At 43.5% G+C, this 26921-nt stretch overlaps 1 protein-coding gene across 2 annotated transcripts in view; it reads right to left on the bottom strand.

Moving 5' to 3' along the window:
* The window catches only part of emid1 (EMI domain containing 1), a 49096-nt gene extending 24227 nt beyond the window's left edge, over positions 1-24869 (bottom strand). For both annotated transcript variants that reach the window (XM_068566703.1, XM_068566704.1), the window contains exons 1-3: positions 24258-24869; positions 17436-17549; positions 15919-16022 (exon numbers count right to left, since the gene is read on the bottom strand). In XM_068566703.1, the coding sequence (XP_068422804.1) occupies positions 15919-16022; positions 17436-17549; positions 24258-24430 (391 nt within the window). In that variant the 5' untranslated portion in view covers positions 24431-24869. The remainder of the gene's footprint in view (positions 1-15918; positions 16023-17435; positions 17550-24257) is intronic.
* Positions 24870-26921: the final 2052 nt, after the last annotated feature.

Genomic DNA, 26921 nt, shown 5'->3' with positions numbered 1-26921 from the left:
ATATCAATAAAGGAAAAATAGTCTTAAAATTAAATCATTAAATATTTCTTTTGTATTGCCAAGCATCAATTTGGAAGCAGCTTTCACTTTCCAAACTCTTTTCTCTTTTTTTTGGACCGGCGCACCCTCGGCCTTGGCACAGATATTTTGAACCTCTCTTGAGCCTGTGCGGCTTTGAAAACTCACACAAAGCTGAAGTATCAAAGAGTTGATTGACAAAGCTAATTTTATTATGCTGCTAATTAGCATTCAACCTATATGACCTGGCTTTTTTTGGCAGCGTTCGCAAAGTCTTCTTGTGGTTTGAGATTATTTTGTCTAACGCCATGCATGCAGAATTAGCATACATGTAGATGCACACTCACATACACACACAAACACACACACACACACACACACACACACACACACACACACACACACACACACACACACACACACACAGAGTGAGTGGAGTAAATGACTGTGTGACGCTGAGCTCCTCTCAGTCTAATCCCTGAGTGAATGGTGTGCTGTGTGCCAGGCATTCCTCTGTGTCTTTCTAAGGCTTTTTGGGGATTAGACCCCACTTACTTCCAGGGGCCGCAGGGTGGGATCAAAGCTGATTGGGCTTTTTGGGTTCAGGGTGATAGTGTGCGGAACAGTAAGCCACTACTCAGGTAGACTCGCATGGGGAGGCACCGGAGAACACGACACCACGGCCGAGACGTGAGACGGTGACACGAGTCGTGCACACCTGGTGGGGGTCAAACCTGCGTTAATCCAGCACAACTCTAACCGACACTGTGCTGAGTGATGGCTGGCCTGCAGGAGGTAAAGCTTAAACTCAGGCAATAATCCAAGAATGCCGGACCCTGGCTCGCTGAGGTTACACAAACACAAATCACAAATCATGGCTCTCGTACAGTTTACACAGGATAAGGAGCCTTTCATGATGGAGACATGAATGGATATGTATTTGAAAGACTGTGCAACAATATGGGCCTTATTCTCCTGATCAGTCGCACTGCAGGTTTTACACCGGCTAAACCTACATCCAGCAAAACGGAAGACAGACATAACAAACACGATGACCGATATGTCGTGACCTCAAAGCACTTCAACAGATCCATAAAGCGGCTGACCTTCACCCCGGCAGGAAAAAAAAGGTTTTCTTTAATCCCTTTAAGACAACGTGGAGGAAGTGGACAAAGTCTCTATGGTGACCTACAATGTGTAATTTTTTGAATAAATATTTGAATTACCCAAACAGCCCACAGCGAGACAGATACACAGAGATGGATATTGTCTTATGTCAGAGATAGAACAGCAGGATTAACAGGGAATACATGGCGACCCACTGGGAAGTTACATGGTGTGCCGTATTTCTGGAGAAAGCCAACGGCAAAAGCAGACACACAGTGCATGCACGCACACTAATGACTGGAAGTAGACATTTCAAAGGCAAATCCACGCGTAGCCAGAGCTATCAGCTACATCTCAATCCTGATGACAAACACTTGCATGTTTTGAATACTCCCTCGGAAAATAAACAAAGTGACCTTCAGAGGATTTCAGCACCCTGCAGATAAGTATAATCATGACAGACATTAACCAGCAAACAAAAAACTAAGTTGATTATGTGTGCATGCCACACATCTCTTCATCTCATCAGCCCAGATGGGAGATTATTACCCACGAAGGCCCTTTGTGTGCCTCATGTGTCTTGTTGCATCTACATGTTCTATCTCTGCTCCGTCTTGGAGGAACACCAAACCCTCAACACCCAAAACCCAGCGACGACACCTCAGGCCTGGTCTGTGTTAACTCCAACATGTGGTTCTGTCTCATGTCTGCCTCCTCGGACAGATGGAAACCCTCTAGCATGTGGGGGTATGTTTGTGTTTTGCACCATTGGAGATAAGTACGCATGCTCTGTGTGCTCTACAAAGAGATGATAAGCTAAAGAGGGGCAGTGCAGCGCTGAGCTGTGCACAGGACAAAAATACAGACACAGCTGGTTTTTTTTTTGTACAACACAGTCTTCAGATCAGAGTCCTGGAAGGTTTGGGCATGGGAGCAAAAGAAAAGAAAAGAAAAGGAGGAGCCGTTTGTTGTCACACCTGTGTGTTTGAATCATGTTGAGTAGGAATTTCTGGCCCAACTTCACCTACTTCAAAGTTGCATGCAGAAGGGAATTGGTCAGAAGAGTTTAAAACCCTTTTAATAGTCATTTTACAAAGTATGTTTTAATCAGAGGAGCATGAAAAAAAAGTAATTATGTATTTCTCTGTATTTGGTCCATAAAGCGCATCTATCAGGAGTGTCTCTCATGTATGACATACTATAAAAACACTCACTGAAAGATAAACGTTTACAAACTAAGCGTTGCTGGAGAATTATCTTTTGATTCAAACATCTAAGACATAATTACATTGGCATTTAAAAAATAATAATATAGCACTGCTGCTAATGCTCGTTTTAAATTTTAAATAAAATTGTCATGTATTGTAAATCAATAAATATCGTAATTATTTTTCAAACCATCAATGAGCTTTAATACCAGACATTAACAAAAAGACTCTACTCCATAAAAAATGAGTCCAAACATTAAAATCAGCAGTGTTTTCTTTATCAGGGTAAAAAATGTTAAGACTAACACAAACCAGCGAAGCCACTCGATAATTGAAAAATTTCACTAATGCACTCTTTCTTTATAAAAGTTATTTAATATCCAACTTAAGGCAGAGATGCTAACTGATGGGAGTTTGGGTGTTAATCTAACATTCGCTCTCAGGCTAAATACTGTGACACAGGAACTCTCCCGCAGTTTGTAAGCGCTCTGCAATTTACTGCCTCAGCTACAGATCACTCAGAGAGAGAATAATGAGAAAACTGCTGGGAAAAATAAAAAAAGGAGTGAAGATAAGAGAGAAGAAGAAAATAGGAGCTAGAGGGAGGATGATGAGATGCTTTCATTCACAGTGTCTTTAAACACACATCAGAATGAGGGTCTTATCTCTGAAAAGCACTTCAATACAACATGCCCACAGACAGAGCTGACTATGTGAAGACAAGCACCCGTGGATGAAAGCACACACATACAGAGGAGAGGCTCCCATGCATGGGAGTGCGAGCAGATTACGGGATCAGAGGAAACACACATCAAAACGCAGCAGAACCGTCGCTGCCTTTACAGAAACAACCAAACGAGAAGCGAGCAGCGCCGAGGCATCCATCATGTCGCTCCCGTCAGCTATTAAAACAGACTGTGTGATCACAGCTTCAGGTCAACAGGGGTCGATGACCCCGCGGGGCTCCAGCAGTGGCTGACGTGGTGGATGCTGCTCTTATCTCAGCGCCGCAGTACAAAGGAACACAAGCGCCCCTTCAAACTCCTCCCTGCTGGCACTCACAAAGTTTTCCAACAACAGCTCTCCCTTGCAAACGCACTGTGAGAAACCTCAAGACAACTTGTAGACTCTTTAGTAACAGCTATCTATCTATATTGTAGTAAGGACTATATCATTTTTTTATGATTGATAAATCAATTAGTTTTATGAAATGAATATATTTTTTTAAAAATAATTCAATTCAATCAATAAAATTTTTCATTTGGATTGCTAAACTAATCGATTAACGATTTTAATCTAATATTACAGAACATAGTTCATACTTTTTCAAATTGTTGTTCCAAAACTCAAAGATATTCAATGTAGGAATCTATAAAACCAAGAAAAGCAGTGAATTCTCATAGACTGTATGTAGCCAGAGCATGATGAGAACGTTTGATTGATACATTTTGGACGATTAGAAGTATTTAATGACCTGTACTAGCTCACATGATTATATACATTTAAAAAGTCCTGAATACGAGAGCTCTTAGCTCCAGAGATTAACGCTCCTCCGTCAGAGGGAGCGGAGCGCTCCGACACTTACAAACTAGGAGGAAACATCTGGCCCGTCTTGACTAAATATGTCTCCCGTGTGTGTGTCTGTGTTTACAGGTTGTGCCTGTCTAGTGTGTACATGTATTGACGTGTGTGTGTGTGTGTGTGTGTGTGTGTGTGTGTGTGTTTGACCAAACATGTGTGTATCCGGTCTGTCCTCCCCTCTTCAACACTGATATCTGGCGATGTGAGTTGTGCTCCGGAGCAGACCTGGAGGTCTTGGCTGACCGACCTGATCTCTCCAGACATTTGGAGCTGCAGTAAAAATGGATGGATGTGTCCCACTGTCTGACTCCAAGCCCTAAAAACGTACAGTATATCAGGATATGTCCCACTGGAAGATAACGAGAGAGTGTTTGTGCTACTTCACAGTAGTCGAACACAGACAGGTTAAAGTACAGAGCGGCTGATTATTAAGGATTTCAAGAGGCAGCGGTCAGCCAAAAACCATCACCGGCACTTCTCATGAGCTCTTAATCCTCTTACTCACCCTCCATCCTCTGCTATTCAACAAGTTTTAATTGATTCATAAAAGTCACTATTAAGAGATTACGTTTCAACATCCACACACAAAAGATGAAAGCTAATTGCAGATTTAGTGGACTGCTTCTGTTTTATCTGCAGAGTGTTAAACTACTTATGAAAGCTGTTCAAAACACAAGTGACAATTTATGGCAAACCAAGCTTTAAAACTCATTATACACCATTTACCTAAAACTATTGGCCAGATTCAGTTTAAAGCTTCAGAATAACACATGAGGTCACTCGGTGGTGAGATTAACAGACTCAACACAAGGGGAAAAGTAGTTTTATATGGTTTTAATACAAAGTCCTCCTCCCTATTTCTGTGAGGTTAAAAACAAAAAAATGCAAAGGGTTATCATAATTCATACATGAGATCATGAGATAAAGCCTTCGAGCCTCGGGGCTGATTTCATAGCGACAAAGTATCTTGTATCTCTGCACCGCTGAGTCACGCAGACTACACTTCTCGAAGGTTTGTGCATCCACCGAGCTTATTCCCATGGGGGCAATATGATGGCGACATAGTTACATTATAATTAGTCATTTTAAGGGTCCAATAAATCCTCAAAACAATATTTGTTGTGTCCTTTTCTAACAACAAACAATCCATTGCTGTCATTTTTCTTGTGAGGAAAGTCGAAAAGGGTCCGCTCATCCAAATTGCACACTTATATTTCAACACTGTGAGCACCACAAACTGAACTCCTATATATAATAAATAATAATACTATTCTGCATAAAAGACAATGTAGACAAATATAGACTTTGTGCTCCACAACTTCTCAAACAGGTCCAGTGATTAAAAGATAGAGTTTCACAATGTCTCTGTAGCCTGAACGTGGCCCAGCTATCCTCGGCCATTAAGCAGCTCCCTTTTCCCTCTGCACCGCATTATTCCATTCCCTTCTAACATCTACACTTTTCATCAACAATTCTAGCCCCAAATCTTTCGTTCACACATCATCATCAGAGTCAATCTGCTGACGGTCGCCATGCGCGGCTCCACCTGTCTGTGTGCTGCACACAGCCTCTCAGACCGGTCCTCCAGGCTGATCCAGAGAGGAGGGCGGCTGCTTGCCGCTGACAGAAGCTGCCTCGCTCGTGACTGAGAACCTCCTTAAAAAAAAAAGCTCAGCTGCACTTTTAGAATAAAATGTGAACTGGCGGGATCTCGGGCTAAGGTTTCTGCGCTGTCAGGTGCAGCTAGGGGAAAGGAATTCCAGCTTGGCGGCAAAGAGCTGCTCTGATGGATGCATGATACTGAGCACTGTTTGTAATTCATCTCCCAGCGTGCCCTCTCCTGTCTCTGCGCTCATCAGGGCAGGTTTTTAGGCCTCCATCACAATAAGTCCTCCACAGAGAAAATATGAATTCACTGCAGAGACTTAACTGTCACTCTTATTCAGAACTGAATAAGAGTGACAGTCTTTTTTTATTTCTGGCAGATATCGATGCTGAGGACAGTCTTCAGTGTAGATGAAGATAAAACAGAGGAACAAAGGACAGTTGAACCACAATCATGTATTACAAAGTGCACTCAATTCTCCCTGGCTATCTCAGTTCAACATCTTGCTAGAAGTTGAAGCATTTGTATGGTGCTTTCTCCGGATTTAATCATTCTTTTGATCCACTGATACTCAGGCGCTAAAAGGAACACATTGTACTGCCTTAGCATGACCAGCTCACTACATACAGCTCGGAGGAGTCTCAGAAATTCAAGACTGACACCGAATGAGTATGTTAAGAAATATCCTGTGCTTGTCTTAGTACAGTGCTGCCGCTTTAGGAACAATACTTGCTATTATTCTGCAGGAAAGCCCAAACCCCTGCACCCCTCATTTCTCTGCCCTTTCACCCCTTTGGCGTCTCTATGGCTGCCCAACCACACGTAGGGGGTAGCGGTGCATGGACTGTGAGACAGAGCACACAAAGACTAGGGAGCCTCAAATCTAATTTTACTTCTGAAGTTCAGTTATATTATGAAAAGATTAGATACCTTGAAGGAACATTGTGGTTATGACTCGTAGAGGAAGCACGAACGATGCTCATCATGGTTATTGCTTCAGCCTGTTCTTTGTCCTTTTACCAGTAACATGAACAGGCCTTTCCAGTCAAGAGCACCCCTCCATTTCCCCTTCTCTTCATGTCCCTTAAAATATGTTCTGGTTTAACACAACAGTGCCATCCCATTTCTTTTCAAGCGTCCGCTTGTGAAAACAAGAGAGGAGGAAAAACACATCTTTTCTACTCTCGCTCTCTTTGCCTTTCCCACCTGGCAGCGCTTGGGGAAACGTGTCCCATTGGAGCTGTGCCACCCATTCATTAGTACAGCCTTTCTCGTTTTACACACTCATCTCTTACTGCATCTCGGAGAGAGGGAATATATCCCCCCCCCCCCCACTTTCGAGCGAGGCCAGAGGGAAGACAGAGCTGGGCTCCGAGTCTCAGGACAAACTGTAATTCTCCACTTTGTCTCGGGGTCGAGAACCCATCTGGCCGCAGATTTAGTAACTCTGCTTCAATAGGGCCCTGTTTACTCGAGTAGCTAGGTTTACACAGGCAAAGTGAAGGGTTCATATAAAACGCATTAACTGAGAATAATCCTTTTGGTCTTTTGTAAATAGGATGTAATGATGGGGGATGTCCAAAAAGGGTAACTGCTTTGAAAGGCCAATTTGTGTGCTGGCAGTGGTTCAGAACCAGATCCTCTGAACTGAAGTTTCTGACATATCAGTGTCAACATTTACCTAATTTCACATAGATATTGAGTCACGTATTTCAGTATTAAACACAATGGACAAAAAACTACAAATATGTAACCACTGTGAACCTCCAAAGAATGTCTACAGTGAAAATGATGCTTTTACTTTTCCTACTCATTTTCTTTTGTTCTGTAATGTGTAAAATAAGAAGCATATGTAATTTTGTGGACAGTTCAGCCGCAATGAAACTTGAATCTCTAAAACCACATGTATTTTTTTTACTGTTAAGGGGTTGCAGAGTAACAACATAAGCTGTGGTCGTAGCTGATAGCTATGCCGTAGGGCAGTGGTTATCAACCTTTTTGGAGACATGGACCCCCTGTAAAATAGTTTTTTTTCAAACATTATTAATTACTTTTCACGTTTGGAACGTTTGGAATTTGTGCTTGAAAATTTGGTCAAATCGTTAATTGAGAAAACAACATGAAGCGAGACGATGAAGGCTTAGTCGTAATCTTTTTAGTGAAACCTGTGTTTGCCTTGATAGTCGCTCCCTATCACAGTGAATACCAGAATGTGAACACAATTACAGTGGAGAATATAATTGAAGCATAATATCATCTGATAATGTACGATCCGTCTGGTTTTGCCAAATCACAAATCAACTCCCTTGCCGGAAGAACCTGCAGCAACACTGATGCACGATTACACATAAATCCCCATCAGTACAGACCTTGTTACTGCCAAAACAGTACAGTATGGCAAGAGAACCTTGCAACAGCTGTATACTTCGTTTCATTAATGTGCTATCAGGTTGTCAGGCCTGTTGTCTCCACAAAGCTGACCAGACATGGTCTCACGGGGCCACATGCGATCCCCATCAGATGAGCTCGAGCCCAGGAAGACAACATGGAGCGCAACCAACAGAAATAAAAAGAGACATGATTGACATCATCCTCTGTTCCTCACCCGCAAGGTCAACGATAGCAGCATACTAGCTCTGGCACAGTAGCCGTGATTTACTGCCCCGTCGGTCTGTCGTGAGGCAACACATGCAACTCATATACAGTGTGTCTGCATTCAGAAAGAGAGAGAACGCGAGCGTGTGTCTCTGTCCCGACCGTATTGATGACAGAGTCAACGAGTTCAGCTCACTTTTTCTCCTGTTTGTGCTACCCGAGTCATCCGTGGTGTAATGCATGTTTAATATAGCCTGAGTCACATGTCTGTCCCTACACACAAACTAGATTTATGTGTGTCTGTGCTTGTGGGAGCAGGTGTTTCAAGAACATGTCCGCGTGTGTTGCTGCCAGGCTCTGACTGTGAGTGCAGTATGAATGAGTGAGAGAGCCATAAACACCTGAGGAAGCAGGAACACACAGACACCCTCTCTGGACTGAATTTATGGTCCCGATTGAGGCAGAGGAGGGGGGAGCCGTCATGCACAGCTCGGCTCTGGTCCTGGCGAGGGTCCAACCAAAACAACGGGGCTGTTAAAGCCCCCCTGGAAGAGTCCCAGGGGGCAGCGGAGCGGACGGAATGCAGGTCTGGGTTTAGAGGTTCAGGGGTACGTCCTGTTGTTAATGAGCTCACCCCGCTGGGCCTCTCTGGCTCTGAGCCCCTGACACTGTCTCACCAGCCACACCAGCGCGCTGCCACAACCTCTTCCTGGACTGGTCCTGGACCACTGAAGCATAGCGCACTTCCTGGACAACGTGAACATCACCTTGTGCCCCTGAGATGATCTCAACAAGATGTTTGTCTCCGAGTGAACAAGAAGACGGTCAAAGGAAGTGCTGTCTGTGCAGCACTGAAGAAGGAAGATGCCTGAGTGTGCGTGCAGGGCCGTGTGTGCGTGGATATGAAGAGAAGCCCCTGAGACAAGACCTCCGACGATGCAGCAAAGGAGATATGAGCTCTTTCCTAAATGATGCATGTCTTACATGCTCTATTAGTGCAGGGTAAACACCACTTTCTGTGAAACACTGCGGCGCTGACATGCAGCAGATTTAGTTTTGTATAGCACATTTTCACACACGATTGCAATTCAAAATCATTTTCAAAATACATTAAAAACATGAAATAATAAAGCCCATACGGGACAAAAAAAAGGTGCAATGTGTGAGATCTATATGCTTATGTTAAGGATAAGGATATATTTATTGTCATTGTAAAAAAAACATACAACGAAATTACATTGGCAACAGAAAGTTAAGACAGCAGTGACATAAACAAACATGTATGACATGTAAACTAATTTAAAATGGCATTTTTTTTTAAATAAAAAAAATAGATAAGACATAAAACACAGGCATCAATGTTTTTCAAGTGCAAAAGTGACTGTCCGGTGTGAGCTGGGTGGGGTGGTGGGGTGGGGGTGATGGAGGAAACCGCTCTTGGGAAAAAGCTCTATTTTCTTTAACTTTATTGTATTATTATGTACGATCAATTTGACATTCAAATGGTTGTCATTTTTAACCATGAACAATTTACTATGTCCATAATCTATAATAAAACAAATAACACTGCGTCTTAAAAATCCCAGGGTCTAATCACATTTCTGCAGATCGTATATATCTATTGTGGTTATCACAATCTTCTACAAACTCTTGGTGACTGTATTTCACATTAAGATGGTGAGGCTTTACCTGGGACCTATTTTCTTACCTAATTTATAGCGTGCCTGCAAATTATAACCATATCAAACCCTTAATAAACACTGGCCTCTAGTCGTAGACCATAGCAGTCTAACAATAGAAGTAGTATGAAGATTATAACAGACAGTTAGCATAAATGTATAGATGATAAGTTGCAAACTCAGTTCTGAGTTGCGACTTACGTCGGAAACTTAATCTCTAGAGACATTCTGTCATCCTCTGCTCTGTCCTCTTCCAGCCAATCCAGTGAGGTCATTTCTCTTTGGTCAAGACGATTGGCTCCTCTGTCTAGTTTGAATATCTCTAATTAGGCCGACTGCTCATGCAGTTCATCCAAACCTCGTTTTCAATCCAGAACTAATCACAACCATCAGCAGCGCTCTACTCATCACCTCGGAGCAGCGTATCACAAGCGCATGAGCAAATGGGAGTTTTTGGAAAGACCAGCACAAAAATAGAGCCTAGGAGCCAGACAGGGGCAATGACTTTTAAATTCTACACTTTAACCTAGAGTGCAGCGTTTACTGGCTGGGAAACTGAGACCGAATCAGAGGGAGGGGGTCGGGGGTGTTTGGGAGGTCTGTGACACGAGAGGCCATAAATGATGTCACCACAACCCGCCGCAGAAACATCTCTGATGTGGTGGTCTGTTTGTGGTTTAGTATACATGGGAGTGGAGAAGGTTTGAAGGTCGGCTTCATGAAATCCCCACCCACTGAGCCACAACACTCGACTCTTATGTGGCATTGTACATGTTTATGAACTCATAACAAACGAGCAGCTAGATCATCAGGGCTAGTGGGAGTGTAGATCACCCACAAACTAATACAACAAGAGAATAATAATCCATCTAAAAACAACTGCTGTTATTGTATTTTTGTGGTCTATATCTACAGCAGGGGCTGAGGGAGAGACAGCAGCAAGGACTCGATCAACAGGAAGGAGACATGGCCAGCAGTAAGGAGACTCAACGAGCAGTAAGGAGACTCGCTCAGCAGGAAGGAGACATGACCAGCAGGAAGGAAACATGACCAGCAGGAAAGAGACATGAGAGTGAAATTGTGTTGTAGAGTTGAAACTTTGAGAGAAAGTATCTCTGCTATAATCGATGATATGTTTGCTGACTCCAGATTCTCAAATGTGCTGTTTTTCTTCAGTTTACATTTGGAATATTTTGTCACTAGCAATTTAAATACACCGCGTTCAGCATTTCTGCAGTTTTTAATTGTGTTATTTGCTGTATGTTGGAGGAGTTCAAAGTGAAAATCTTTTTTTCTTCTTCTGTTTTTAGTTATCAACTGAATTCAATCAATCAGTCCATTGGTTCATCGAGACAAATACTCATTATCTTAAATAATTATCTTAAATAAAAGGGGAAAAGCAAAAGAAGGTAATTAAAACTGCACCGTACAGCTTGACGAAGCTACATAAAGAGGGAGAAGGAAGACTAAAACAGAAAAAAAGTGGAATCAAAGTGGATAATTCTGACAAATTAACGGAGGGATAGTGATTTACAATAAGTGCAATAAACTGGATTGGGATTTGTTGAACTCGACACAGCTGTTTGGAACCAACAGGACCTGGGCACACCCACTCAATCATTGCTGCCATTGTCTTTGCACTGACGTCAAAACCCCGAATATGCTTCATTACCTTCTCAAAGCCCACTTAAAGCCACTAGCGCTGCGTTAAACAGTACCGACATCATGGAAGGGGTGGATGCAGCTTTAATGGCATCAGTTGCTGAGCGGATCAGAGATGAGAGAAAGAAGATGAAGCCCACACCTCCAGAAGTGAGGCGGCTTTAAAAGCCTTTTCTTTTCTTCATCTGTCTACATGATAAAAGCTCTGTTACGAGTTCAGTTGGCCTTATCTTGCCCGAGAAGAGAGTGTCTTTATTCTGTCTGTTCCTGATTGCGGGACCCTTCAGGCTGTAAAGAGCTGTCTGTTTGTGGGTCACTCCGTCAGCACACCAGTCCACTTAAACTACTGGGTGAGGGGAAATGCCTCTGCTTTATTGGGACAGAAGAATACTCCAGCTGCCACGGCATGTGTGTGTGTGTCTGTGTGTCTATTTTCATCCCTAGAAGTTTTTTTTTGCACCGCTGAGTTGGCCCACTTTATATCAGAAAAAACAGTTTTCAATGCACTCCCGGGGAAGAAATAATAAATAAATCAGTAAGCAAAAGAGGCATTTCCAGTCCAGAAGCCATACAACTTAACTCATCAAGGCTGAGTATGAAACTTTAAAAAGTTTCAGCTCAACAATGTTCAGCATTTCTGAAAGCTCACTGCAATTTATGTTGAGAGAATAAATAAGGATGAAAAGAAAGGCCGACAGGAAAGAGGAAAATCGTTTTGGTTTCTTTATGGTCTTCGTGGATCTTGTCTCATGAGGGCATAAACACCCTGGAGTAGGCTAAATCTGTTGGGGTTTTGTTTTGTGAATGAATTGGAGCGAGGGAAAATTTACATATTGAACACCTACTAATGCAAACACAGGGGATCCAGGAATGTGACTGAAAGAAAAGAGGAGGGCTAAATGAAATGCCGACTCTGTGTTTGTCTGTCATGACTCTGATGGTGCTGCTCTGTGTGGTCGAAGAGAGGTGGAGGTCACCTGCTCTTGCTCAGCTTCCCCCTCTCTAACCTCGCTTCCCTCACAGCTAGTATAGCCGGCTGCCATTAAAGCATTTAATCACGCCCAACAGCTGCATCCCACACTGTACAAATCCTCAACACCTTGCTCCCCCGCCCACACATTCACTCTGGCAGTCAGACAGACACATATCGGCATCCACGCACTCCCACTCTTCGGTTGCTAATGGCAAGCTGCAGCCGACTGATGTTTAAATTGAGGGGTTTAGCGTGCAGGCCTGTGATAAGCCGCACTGAGCTGTGAAAACACAGATTACATTTCTGCGGCTTATTACAGACAGCACGCCGATGCCTCCCAGCCATACCGTAATTGCGACCCAAAAACTGCGGCCTCCGCTTGGCTGCGAGATACGGCTTGATGGGTACCCCCGTGGCAGGGCTTTGACAGCCGTGCTAATTCAAACCTACGTTCCCCCATATGTTTTGCTGCATGCCGGCCCCCTCCTGTGATAAGCTGAACCCTTAAGTGCTGTAAATCAAAACAAAGCGAACATATCTACTGCCGTTTCTTAGGGCCATCTTCACACTTTTAAGACTGTATCAAAATAAACATACAGAGGGCAAAGTCCAAAATTATGAATTTGACTGATATCCACAACTGCTGAGCATGCAAGCCTCCTTCATTGCTGCACTGTATATTGACACTGATGCAACCCATGCAGAGGTTGAGAGACAGCTCTTAAGTCATAATGTTTCATTTACATTTTTGCACTTCTAAATTAGGTATAATTTGTGTTTGATGTTGATATAGCACAATTTAAAATATCCCATCTGAAAACAAGCATTTACTTACTTGGAATGCCAAAGCCAACCAGGCATACATTAAATCCCTGCTTCTGGCAAGCTATAAAAGTGCTTCCATCTGCAAATACTTAGCCTTTTTTCTTCCACGAGCTCAATCAGAGATAAAGACCATTGTGTCCACAAGTAAAACAATATCTCCCAAACCTCATAGAAAACAATTAGGACCCAGTAATTACACCACTGGCCTGGAATTCCAGCCAAGTCCTGGGGTTAGGGTGAGGAAATAAGAAAAAGAGAGTGAATGTGAAAGGTTCCTGTCTGATGCGGTGTTATCTTACTGCGCTTGGACTCTGATGGCGTTAGTTTGTTTATCAGGGTGTGATGTAATGTTTTGCTTTTGGAGCCCTCAGTTGAAGTGTGACATGCCAAAAAGCCCCACTAGCCTGTGAATGACTGGATGACAGCATGGCGTGAACTCTTCCCATAATGTTCTCTCATTAATATCCGCTGCTTTGGAAACGCATAATCTAAAACCTTAAACAGAAACACATTATCTTTTCTTCAAACTGGACCTGTCGATTTACATATGTTGACCAATCGATTGGCAGGCAGACGGGTGAGAACGGAGGCACACAAGAGACAACAACTCTCTCATCCCCATTTACAATATATGCATATCAAGACCAAGCTCTCAGCTTATAAAGCACTTCCTGACCTCTCCTGCACATTAAAGCAGCCCCAGAGTCCTGCTGGTATGGACATTGTTGAGATCTGCTGTAATTCAGACTGGACTTGGGAGTCAGACGTGGCCAGAAGGCTTTTGGGTTGTCCTGGTGAGAGAAGGGTGGACGTAAAAGCAGAGCAGCGTGAGTAAATGAGCGGATCATACACATTTTTCACAGTCTGTGAAAAGCAGACAAGCAGAAGAAAAGGGATGATGGGAGCAAAGGTATATAAGCAACACTGGAACTCCAAAAGAGGTTTTTACAGATATATGTATCCGGTGTTAGTTATTTATGAGATTTATGAGATCAAAAGCAATATGTTTCTAATGTCTGACCTAGACAGAAGATTTTGTAAAGGAGGATAGTTGTTTGTTCTTTCATACAACAAAGGTGCTTTTTGTGCAGAGCCTTTCTAATTAGGCCAAACTCAAGGTCAAACAAGTGCTCTAAGCCGTCTGGAAAGCCACAAAGAAATGTGTAGAGATTTGCAGATGGCGCAACGAACGGTTATTAGGAGCCTGGATTTGAAAGTTGCACCCACTGAACTATGTGTGTAGCTTTAACTTAACCTGGTAAAATGATGGCAACAGTTTTAAGCACAATCCAGTCTCCAGCTTTGCCCGTGTGGCAAGCTTTTATTCCTCCTTAAAGCAGCGAATGAGGCAGACAGCAGCGGGGTATCAGGTTCTGCGCTGGCAAGAGGTTCTGCTCACGCGGCAGGAGCAGAACAAAGCGCTTGTGGCCCTGGATAGCATCCATGGTGCCGGAGAGTAAAGGCCCTGTGAATGGGACCTGTCACTTCTCCTCAGCGCCGCCTGTGATCTAAGCCACCCGGAACGACGCTCAGATAAGTGGCTAATCCCAGCATCCCCGCTGGCTCGACACCCCCCACTACTGCCATGACAACCGGAGGGGAATCTCCTCCGGCAACAACTTAATTGGATAATTTCCTCCCTGTTTGACTGTGTGTTCCTCTGCTTTTGTTAAGTAAAGTCTGGGTTATCAATGTGTTCTTTGACTTTAAAAGTGGGGAAGCTCTAAAACAAGCGTGGCATTCAGGCAGTTTTGAAGTGGATGGATTTCTCCAGCTGAAGCCTCGACTGCAGCAGCCTCCAGAACACTGGGAGGGCAGGGAGTTGCTCATGGCTCACCTGGGAGGGGTAGCGTAACAAAAGCAGCCTATGCTTTTAGCAGAACAAATAAAGTGACCACTTTAAACACTGTAAACATTTATTGTCTTTCGTGTCGCAAAGCCTGACGATTTATGTTACACTCAGTCAAGTCCCACATAAACAGACGCTCCACCCTTCTCCCCAGACTACAGAGACACAGGGGCCAGTGCCAGGGCAAGTCATTATACACTCTGTGTGTGTTTGTGTGTGTGTGTGTGTGTGTGTGTGTGTGTGTGTGTGTGTGTGTGTGTGTGTGTGTGTGTGTGTTTGTGGTGGGCAGCTACTGTAGTTGAAAAAATGAAAGCAAAAGTGCTAGCATGGTAATTTTAGAGCATGAAGACTTGGTGCCAGCTGGACCATAAAACTCAAAACCACACTGTTGAATCAACCCTTACATAGTACAATGACTCTTACAACGAACACATTAAAACCAATTATTAATGTAAAAAGTATCTGACTTGCCCTGAAGAATCTAATTTCTTAACTGAAGCTGCCTTATGTGAGTCTCATGAAATCACTCCTGTTTTAGTATTACTAAAAGTATTACTCGTACACATGTATTGGAAGGCACACATGCAGGCAATAAGACAGCAATGCAAAACAGAGGGATGCAGATGGTAATAAATAGATACGCCTGAGGGGATGAAGAATGATGAAAAGAGGAAACCGGGACGCACTAAACCATTTTTCAGTCCAAGACTGTGAAGATGGCCCTTTTTTTAGAGCTCCAACTGTTGTTCATTTCTGTTAGCTGCTGTATAACTAATGTGTGCAATGTGTCCCTGAGTCCTTCTGTCTCGACTTACCTTCTTCACAGGCAGCGCCGCTGAAGCCTGGACAGCATTTCCACTCCAGGGAGGTCACAGTGCGATACACCACTTTGTAGGAAGGTCTAACCACGGTCCTGTAGCTAAAAGAAAACACACACAAAAATGTAAAGCTATCAGACGCATACAGGTAAGGATAGCTGTCTGTGTCTGCACTGAGACTCTGTGAGCTAAATGAATGTGTAAGAGCACGGGCACACGCCTGAGAAATTCAATATACCTCATTCACGTATGTGTGACAGTACCATTTGTGATTGAGTGAGTTGCTTTAGTTATTTTTGATGACTTTGCATTTTTTATTTTACACTGCTGTAACTGGACTTCTCCCAGGTGAATCCACAAAGAATGGATTGAGGCTGCCGATAGCGCACTGAATTGTGCGTCACAAGTTTTGAAGCTGAGTGCAATGTGCCCGTTTTTGCATCTGATTGCAATTATCCATGTAGCATTGTAAGCAGAACAATAGTAGAGAGAAAAAGAAAGATTTTCTAACCGCAAGCTACGGTTACAGAGCAACGAGGTGCAGATGCATTCCTCGAAACCTCAGGCAAGGATTTACAGACAATACAGAAAAAAAAATGATTCAGGATTTAATATCCCAGTTGGCCGGTATTAAGGCACTAATGTTACCATCAACTCTCTGACAATGCTAATAATTTTACTGTAACTGCTATTATCATTTTGTGAATTAGACTGTTTTTGCAATGAGGCTCGATTGGATGATTTTGCACGCATGCATAGATTAGACCTAATGTAAACATATGTGAATAGCACAGAGATGGGACGTGCAGGTTTTTTGAAAATTTCACAGATTCTTTTTGTTGTATTTGTTTGTTAACAGCCACAAAAGCTCTGCAATCCTTTAGTGAATTCTCCCCTTTGTTCATGATGTAGTGAACAGTCAACCGCCCTCATTTACGTTTATTATTTCCTTCATATCTCAGAAGGCCTTGTGTCTACCCACAAGAACAGGTGTGAACCTGTTGTATGAACTTTATCAGTAGTTTATAATCACAACACGCGGTGCAGCTGCGTTGCCTTTTGAGCTAATGTTGAGAATTTGGTATTGACTTCCGAGATAGAGCGTTTTCCCGGCAGCCACCGTACTTCTCCTACACGGAGGATTCTTTACCAAGAGGAACGAGATACTAACAAATATATGTGCTTTTGAAATGACCTGAAATGATTGGATTATAAATCTTTTATTGTATTTAGGTATAACTGTGGATTCACAGTCATTCTGCTAATGGTTTGTCGACGGGTTGTTAGTTGTTGTCGCTAAGTGGAAGATGAAAGTCAAAAAAGAAGAATGACATTGATTATTAAAAAGATAACCATGTTTCTGCTATTAAACTCCGCAACGGAGAAAAGGAACACAATACCAAATAACACTTCCACAGAGCTTTTTAAAAAGTATTTTAAAGTGGGTTACTCTTTTAAAAGAAGCTCAGGTCAGTGGTACAACAGTAAAGGTTGTGGCAGAGTGGTCTTCTCACCTGCCTCCTGTACATCCCTGCGGCCAGCGGCACGTCTGGTAGACGCGCTGCAGGACGGTCCCATTCTGCACCTGGCAAGTCACCGTCCTCGTGACTGTGTGAGGACACCAGTTCCTGAAGGGAGGAATAGAACAGACATACAGAATAAAACAGCAGTTTTTAGACACAGAATGAAATCAAATTTTCAAAGTAAATAATTGAATTTCTCAAAAAACTTTAAACAAGAACACTCACACAATAAGACACTCACAAAAGGAAATTAGCCATGCAGTCACATTCAATCTGCTGTTTCCTCTCCCGCAGCTTCAGATTGTTCAATCCCTTCCCCCATCCTTTTGTTTTCAAACTTCTTTATGGTGTTTACTGGTTTTAATCAGTCACGAGATTGGCAGGAGTGCATGGTAGGCTGTATTTACACCGCGGCCTCTCTCATCCATCAAAACACATCCGTTTGCATTTGGCTCTCAGAAGAGGTTAAATCCCCCAGGACGGAATAAAGAGGAGGACGAGGTCCCATACGGAGATTAAAGTTTTTCAACACGGTTACTTCTGGATCATGAGTCCACTTCCTTTCCAGAGAGGCTTCAGGAGATATAGCATCAGTCACTGAGGCTGTTAAGAAACCTTCTAGAGAAAAAAAAAACATTAATGAAAAGGTCAGAGGTTAAGATCTGATACTTAGACTCTTAGATTATTAGATCAGGCTATGGTAAGTGCCGTGCTTCAGTTATTTATTAGGCCTCCAGAAGCAAAATTCGTAATTAACACACAGTAAAGCCCCCCATTAGGCTAAAATCCTGTTACTATAATTAATGGTGATTCATTTGAGAGCTAATCGGTTTGGTTTGTTTTAGTTCAATTACCCCTCTAACAGGAGCACATATCTGTTTGTGATAGTGTAGAGGCAATGAGATTTGTTTATGAGAAAAGTTTAGCTGGAGAGCCGAGTTTCATCTTATGCCTCTTCTTCACTGAAGGCTGATTACGCTTCTTTTTTGGCTTTATTGTATGTAAACAAACTGAGGCTGTTTGAGCTGCCATATGGTATTATTATCGTATTAACAACACAATTTACAAATAACCAGATCCCATGGCTACAGCTGGAGGACAACAATTATAATGGCCTGTGTTTACACAATCAGTCGACGTATAGAAAGGGGGCTCTGTGTAGAAACCACAAAGGGACCGTGTGGCTCGTAACACACAACTACACTTTGTGTGTTCTGCTGCCAATGTGTTTCCAAGAGTGGGAGTGTGTTCCCCCCAAAGTCTGTTTGTCAATATGTGAGACCATATGTTTGTGTGTGAGAGACGGTTTACACTAAGGGAAACTGCCGATGGCGGAGGATGCGAAGCCGCCCTGAACCAGCTCCAATTAACGATCCCCACATGTGGTTGGAGGCCGCACACACAGACGTGAGCCAGCGAGCACGTCTAGAAACTACTGCAGGTATTGCTTTTTGATGTGACTATCTGCTGCAGTTTAGTCGTCTGGATTATTGATTCATCTTCATGTTTTCCATTCATAAAATAATAATGTAGCCTATAGCAGCGATTCTCCACTGCTGGGTCGTGATCTTTCCCTGGGCAAAAAAAATTGGATGAGAAAATGTACATATATATTTTTTAGCAATATAAGCTAATCACGATTTTGACATCACTGTTAAAATTAGCTTAGACGCTAACTGGTCAAGTTTTCTGGCGTACTGGATTCATGCTGAATTATAGCTAAATATTCTCGTATATGGACAGTTTGTAAGGTAATTTAATGTTATGTTTTTTCACAGTTTTACAAAAAAAAGGAAAAATTCTCAATAAAAACCCTAAACTCTCCTCCTGGGTCTTTATTTTATGACTCTTCGAGAAGCAAGAGCAGAATACCTGCTGTATTCTGTCATGCTTAAGTATCAATCCGTCCAAAAACAAATCAAGGAGCTGGCGTCCGATAATGCGGGCTCGAAGAAACAGATGACCACCGAGGAGCTCAGATGGGAGGAGGAGAAAGCGAAAATAATGGCAGCTCTCAAGTCAGAGAGAGCCATTAGAAAGCAGGCACGGGAGGACGAGAGAGTCAACGAGAAGGAGTGGCAGGATGAGAACAAATCTCTGAGTCAACGCTGAGTCAACGTCTGCTGGAAAAGCAGGATGAGATCCTGTTCCTCAAACACCAATGGAGTTCACAGTTAAATATTTGTAAGTATTTTTGAATCCGTGCTAATTTTAAATAAAAGCTTTTTTATCTTAACATACCCCGAAATTTTACAGCATAAAAGCAGACCGTGACCCGCAAAAGTTGTTTACTGGCCTGTAGAATAATGACATTTTGAAAAAAGTTTGCCAGAATAAGTGAGAAGACTTATTACAGGGACTATTAAAAGTAAACGGTGTGCAAAAGTAAGACACAGTTTGAATTAATCCTAAACTTCTCAAGTAAAGTAATGGGAGAATTCATCCGCCACATATGTTATTTAAATACAAGCCCACCCTTCACGTATCTTGGTATATCCATCAGCCTTAAGGCTACATAAATGAACACAGATCTATATGATTACCCTATGATTGCTTTCCCTTGTCCTGAAAAAAATGCTCTAATGATGAGTGGAAAATGTCAGACATTGAAGGAGCAGCTGTGGTCAGGTAGAGCTTGGAGTAACAGGAGGGGGGGTACTAAGCCCAACTCCTCCCCACCACTTATCCTCCAGCCCCAACAGATAAACATCTGAGTTTCCCAGGCTGAGACAAGGTTTCACCTGGGAACAGCTAAGATTGTCACCAGGGGGCAGGAGGGGGGAAGTGGGGGTGGGCTTTATGGTCTCCCTCTCTCTCTTTGCTTTGCACTTATGCAATTACCAAAGAGGAAATGCCAACTGCTGCTGCTGCTTTAGTGAATGAAATAATAAAAGCAGTTGGCATAAAAGAGTTTAGCATTTCCCAAAGGGCTGGACAACCAATACCTGCAGTATGTAACTGATCTGCAAGAACAATTCTTTCTACACTGCAGAGAGGATGAGGAAGATGTTAAAGGTAACATTACTATCACCACTGGGACGTGGAAGACTCAAGATTAAAAATCTGTTTCATTTACAGGCCCGCCAATACATTTTCCTCCTCATTCGGTTACTACTATACAATGAGACAGGGACACTTGGTGTGCTTGCTGTCTTTAAATGTAAAATGTTTCATAGTCAGCACCCTCCTGTTACAGGAGACGTCCTTGGGTTAAGAAGTGTGAAACCCACCAGCACCATGCTGTTTCACTGGCAAAAGCTCCAAGCAGGCTGAGCGAGTATCAGGTCTCTGAGCACACATGGCACACTGAACGCCAGGCCCAAGCTAAATAAATCATCAACCCTCGCTCAGTCACAGCCAACAGTTATGAAATAAATCTTCAATCTTTAAGGGACGGAAAGATCAGAGCTTTGGCCCATCTGTTTCTCAACGCTCCGGACGCCAAGACCGTAAAACATTGAAGGGGAAGAAAAACGTGCTGAATGCCTAAATTAATGCAAATGGATGAACTTTAAAAAAAAGGCTTTAACAGGTATGCTGTATTCTATTAGCCCTCATTTTGGCCTTGTACACTGTGTAGGCTGCATCGTTCATGATTACACTGTGCACATTCTGCAGCAGACTGCGTGGGGAGGATGAAGCTGGGAGCTGTGTGAACTGACAAGATTGCTGATGAGGGCAACAACACTGGTGAGACTGAGTGAAACATGCCGTAGCCCAGTAACTCACTTAACTCCTACCCATTCATTCATGTGCTGTGGGAGGACGAGCACTCAAAGATATGATAGAAAGCATGGATAGAAATGTAAAGGAATTTTGCTAGATTTCTGTCTTTGGGAAAAATACTTGAGGAGAACAAAGGACAAAAGACAGATGTGGCAAACGGCCAGACAGAGGAGAGGAGAGGAAACAAAGGTTATTTTATCATACGGGTCACACAGAGGTGCTTCCGATGGGAACAGGGAAAGGGAAGGAAAGACAATTATTAGGTACTCCTGGCCCCACGGGATAGAGAAGAGGCACATGATGGATGTGGCGCAAACAAAAAATGACAGAGAAAAATAGAGAGAGTGCAGTGAAATTAATGGAGGGACAGAGATATAAAGCATTCCTGGAGTCATAATCTGCAGCTCAAGAAAGAAAGAACCAGAGCAACGTAGACAAGAATAGTGTAAGAATGTGAAGAAGTGTTAGATGATAAATTAACAGACAATATGAATACTGGTGGGCTGTCATATTGCCGGTTCAGAAATGCCATGTGTTTTCCATGTGAGGAGAATCAAAGCCCCACCGTGACGCCTTGAAGGTCAGGGCTAAATGACTCTTCACGGCAGCCTCAGAGGAACAAGGAAAACTTTCCGTTGTCTTTGTCTGTTTCGAGATTTCAGACCTGGACACCTGTGAGCTCTGAGAGTCTCGGTGTGTAACGGGTCCGGGCATCTTTAGGTGTTCCGGCTGGAAAGTACAAATTGAATTCCTCTCAACTGAAGAAAGCACTTATACCACACCAATGAGATACAGCCTGATTATAAGTCATGAATGTATAATCATGTGGAGCTGAGATACTGACACTGTGGACTGGTCACTTACAGTGATTTAGGGCTTATTTTCATGATGATTTATCTGTATGATTTTCCAGATTATTAGATTAATGCTTCCTATAATGGTGGAAAAAGGCATCACAATTTCCTCCAAGTTGATGTCGTCCAACTAGGGGGTCCAAAACCCGAAATAATTCAAGTTTAAATCGGAGAAGACTCGAGAAACAAGCAAATATATGGAAAAATTTGAATCCAAAGAAAATATATTAGGTTTACAATGTTACAAATCTGCACATTGGAAAAGATGGAACAATCATTTTTTTAATTTCAGCATAATTCATTTATGAATCTACTAATTTCTGCAGCTCTCTGCTGGTATACGAGCTCACTCGCTCTTGATGAATGTATCAGCCCCCAGTGATTTAATGTGCAATTGGTGACGGCTTCCTAATACTAACGAACAACTTTCCTTGAGCACATCCATTGTTTGAAGTTATTTGAAATCTAAAGCCATTCTGTGTTAAGCCACACAGGGCTCAGCCTCCTGGAATCTGCCATCTTCATTCCCATGCTTAAAGAAAGCATGGATATGTGGTTTAAATGTGTGAGGTATGAGGGTGGCCACGGGGTTCAGACCGCCTGTCAGACCATGACAAGTCCTCCCAGGAAGGATAAAGAAATGGGCCAGACAAGAAATAAAGAAGCAGCTACCTCATAACCCTCAGTGTACTGAGCTCATATAGTCGTTAAGAAGGACAAGGGTGAATGAACACTTTATCAGCTCCTCAACAGAGCGAATGCGAAATTACTCGAGAGTTGTTAATCCCCTTTGATTTGGGTAATCGCTGTGTGAAGACAGGGCTGGTGAGGGAGGGCATTCTTAGAGAAGCTTTTCCTGTGACAGATTCCCAGTCTGCTAAAATTAATAGCCACTTCCTTTGAAGTGCCGGCACACCAATGACAAGTTAAGTTTCTGTCATTCAGTGTCAAGTTGCGAGAGCCCACGGGAGAGCCCTCTGCTCTCTGAGATCCCACTGCTTACTGTTTGGCTTTGTTGACTTGACACACCATAAACTGCTGATTTCACAGAGCAGGCTCGGCAGCAGGTGGACTGAGCTCTTCTCACGTCACCTTAAACCCGCTGACCTCTCGGCCTCCAAAGACGGCGGCTGACTCACGCCGACAACCCCTTTCGTCTTTTTTCCTATCTTGACATTCCTCCACTTGCCACTTACTAACAGCAGCTAACCCACTGTAAACTCATCTCTTCCGCCCAGAACAGACCCAGATGCGGTGGAGTCCCAGCTGCATGTGTTTAGTAAACATGTCAACAAACCTTTAGCCATGAGGGACAGGGGAGCTGAGCAGAGAGGGGAGCCAGTGGAGCGAGGCTGGGAGTGCTGAAAGCCACCTGGACACACCGAGAGGGACAGGCCTCATCCGAGAGAAGAGGTTTCAGCCTCCGGTCACGGTCGGCCCACACACCCTAATCTGCACACGCTCTCAGCCCGACAGCGCGAATAGGTGCAAGATGGGTAACGTCCAGTCATCTGTAAGTACTGGCTAGTGTCCGAGCTAAATATTGTCTCTGCCCAGGGGGGGAGCAGAGCCGAATATCACTCTTATGGGAGTTAAGTATGGTGACTGCGCGTTGGAAACGCAGGATCAATCATTTGACGAGAACGTTGCATCCCCCGATTCATTCAGTGACCTGTTATCAATCGTGTGCACATTATCACAGCCATACATATCATCACCTCCTCTTTCACTGTCTTTAACACTTCTTCAAGATGCATCCTGCGTTCACCACTGGGATCCACAAAGGAGCAGGTTCGACTGGACAGATGTGAGGACTACAGGCGGGCTTTTGAAGAGCACCCTGACATGCTGCTGCTGCGTCTCCTGATGCCGAGTTCAAAGAGCACAACACACCTCCGGGGACTGTGGAGGTGCTCTCTGGAGCTCCATACAGAGAGATGCTGGGTGAATGGGGACAACATTCACGAAAGGGAGTCAGCTGAGCAATGTGTGCTGCCAGCACAGGAAGAAGGAAACAAACTGTCATGAAGACAATAGGACCTGGTAGATGGATGGTGATGGGAGTCACTCTGCAGTGTTGTTTTAACAAGAGGACATAAAAACTGTGCGATTTTAAAAAATAGACTGAGGCAAAGGGGGTTATTGTGTGGATGCAACACAAGACACAAGTCATAATTGAAAACGAACAGGTTATGTGGTATAATAATATAAAGTGAGTGGATGCTTCCCTTACCTTTTCTGATAGACTGAGGTTAGAGGGGCGGTCTGCGCCCCAGATGAGTAGGTCTTGTATAGTCCCGTCTTCCAGGTCCCCTCAACAAACGTGGTGAGCCAGATGATCAGCACACTCCACAGCAAACTTCTACTACAAAGCGCGGACACGCTCTCCCGTTGGCGCGGTCCCATTTCCGTGGCATGAAAAGTACGGCCAGAAGAGAAGAACGGAGCCCAACTTCCCCCGGTGAGAAAGCAGACCGGTTAGTGAATCCAGCTCGGTGGGAGAAATGTGTCAAACAGCTCCGGGTCGGCTGGAGAAGACGCGCATCCTATTCACTAAAGTAGCAGAATGATGACGACTGACTACCGACAACTGTGTTCAACACTATGTGACTTAAAACTAAGTGAACTAAAGGCAATTGCCACCACGTAAATTCCCGCTTCTGGTTTGTCTCTACCTATGACAGAGAGCCGACGTTTAAAAAATAAAGCCTGAACACTGCGCGTGTGGGAGTGAAGTGTGTGGTGTGCTCCTTTCTGCTCTGCCTACCGAGCTCCGTGTGTCTGCGCATATCGAGCCGAGCTCCGACTGCAGCGGGCATGAAAGCACTTTTATAGTCTCCTCGGGTCTTTTAAAAGCACAGCCTGCTGGGTCCTTTTCACCCTGCCCCGTTTCAACCTCTCACGCAGGACAATGCGCGCTCGAGGCGGCGGCGCATTACGCATTGAAGGCTTTTTGGGTTCTAATTGAATTATCGGCTGCTGCTTTTTTGAGGCTCCTCTGAAATCTTTGGAACTTTGCCGGTGAGGAGTAGTATTCATTTGGTGAACATCGCTGAATATACAGCAACATATAACTAAATTCTGGCCCTATGAGATGAGGCAAGTTATATTTTAAAAGCCCATAAAGCAAGGTTCATCAGGGTGTTGTTACCATACATCTGTCCATTCACCCATGATATGTTTGTCCTCTGGTTGCCTTTCACAGTTGTCTGTAGTCTTTCTGCCAAAACTATGAGTGCCCAGGCACAGTGGCAGGAGAATAGTTGAGGTTACAGTAACCTCCATCCGCTCATACACATGGGACATGTAGGTGTACAGTGCACACAGCCAGCTACCACAGGGCTGCGGTCCTGCTCCAAACTAAACACCTGGCACTGCAACCAAAACCTGGGGCCCCAGATGGCTCTCTGCGGTTGTGGGTACTACACCTCTCAAGCTCCATCATGGGCTGAGCTGCAAGTCCCGAAACTTGGCTTGTACTGGTGAAATTCTCAGCTAATGAGAGATTGTGTTCACACTTTGACGCTCACAGACATTGAGATGGGCACAAATCACCTCCCATACTGCAGGTGGATAAAAGACAAACCGTGTATGCACTTGGATGCGACGGAGTAAGCCCACCTGCTCTCAATCACAACAAATGGAAAGTGTTTGGGATTTGGGGATTGGTGGAGGGTTGGAAAATGATGAGTCAGAGTTTTTTGTTTCAGGGCACCCCTCACGGGACCATTTTCCAATGGCAATAGTGCCAAATGGAACCAGAGCAAAAAGGGTTAATGTAAATCCCTAAAAATAATGTCGACCCTTTAAGGTGGGAGATAAGGGGCGGTTGGCATTTTCTTTCCTTTTCTTTCCTGCTTCCAGAATTTCCTTCCCCTTTACTGTGCCAACAGCAGCACGGCAGTGTAGGTGCATTTACTGCTGCTCAATCATATGAATTGTGGGTTAATTAAAAATGATTTCTCTCTTTTCAACAGTGAAACACAATTCCTGCCCTCGTGTGTTTGGTCATAAACATGTCCACATCGCCAGTCTTTATGATGGTTGCTCCAGTTAAAGCTGAGAAGACACCTGTCTAGCCTTTACCCTCTGCCCTTCAGAGGGGGGTCTTAAAGACTACACAATGCAGTTAAGAGAAGCATGACTGATCTCATGTGAGATTGTAGACAATTGAGGTAAGAGACTTAAATGTAAATGTCACATATTTTCATGCTGCGAGTTATTTTTCTTAAGATGATTTCAGTCTATAAGTCCAAATGTACTCGAAACAGCACTGATTACAGCTGCACTTGCGCAACTCAGGCTCCACAATGAATGTTGCACCATATGGCTTAAAACGATTTTTATTTCTGTGTTTCTGTGACCTCACTGCATGCAAGCTGCCAGATCTTCACCTTAACTTCAGCTGCTCTGGCATGCTGACTTCAGCAGCCTCAATTACTTAGCGCTGCACTAGATCTGTTCGTTAAATGTTACAGTAAACCATGCTACCTATCCTGCAGAGAACAGCTGAAAAGCTACTTGGGTAAAGTGGAAAACTTGAGTAGCCTCTGGTCAATGGTACATTTTCCACTGGATGCAGCAGATTAGGTTCTTTTTACAACCTCACCAGAAATATTCAGGATCTACTGTCATTTATAGGAATGAACAGGGTTCCTAAATATGAAATTAAAAGTGATTGAACTGAATCGCAAACATTTAAAAAAAAACAAAAACATAGAAGATTTTTAGGCCTGACATATCCTGACCCACTTCATGGTACTTTTGCCCACTGTAACACCAAAGATAAATCCCTGAAGCTACTACCCAGAGTAAAGAGTTAAGTACTGTTGTGTGCTGCCATCTAGTGAGAAAATAATAAAGCTATGGAATAGATAATGAGTCAAGCATCTAGTTT

The sequence above is a fragment of the Clinocottus analis genome, unplaced genomic scaffold, assembly GCF_023055335.1.
Source record: "Clinocottus analis isolate CAN_PGR_092001 unplaced genomic scaffold, fCliAna1.0.p SCAF_7, whole genome shotgun sequence".
Classification (NCBI taxonomy): Eukaryota; Metazoa; Chordata; class Actinopteri; order Perciformes; family Cottidae; genus Clinocottus; species Clinocottus analis.
The sequence above is the reverse complement of the archived record's forward strand: the minus strand, read 5'-3'. Positions and strand labels throughout refer to the sequence as shown.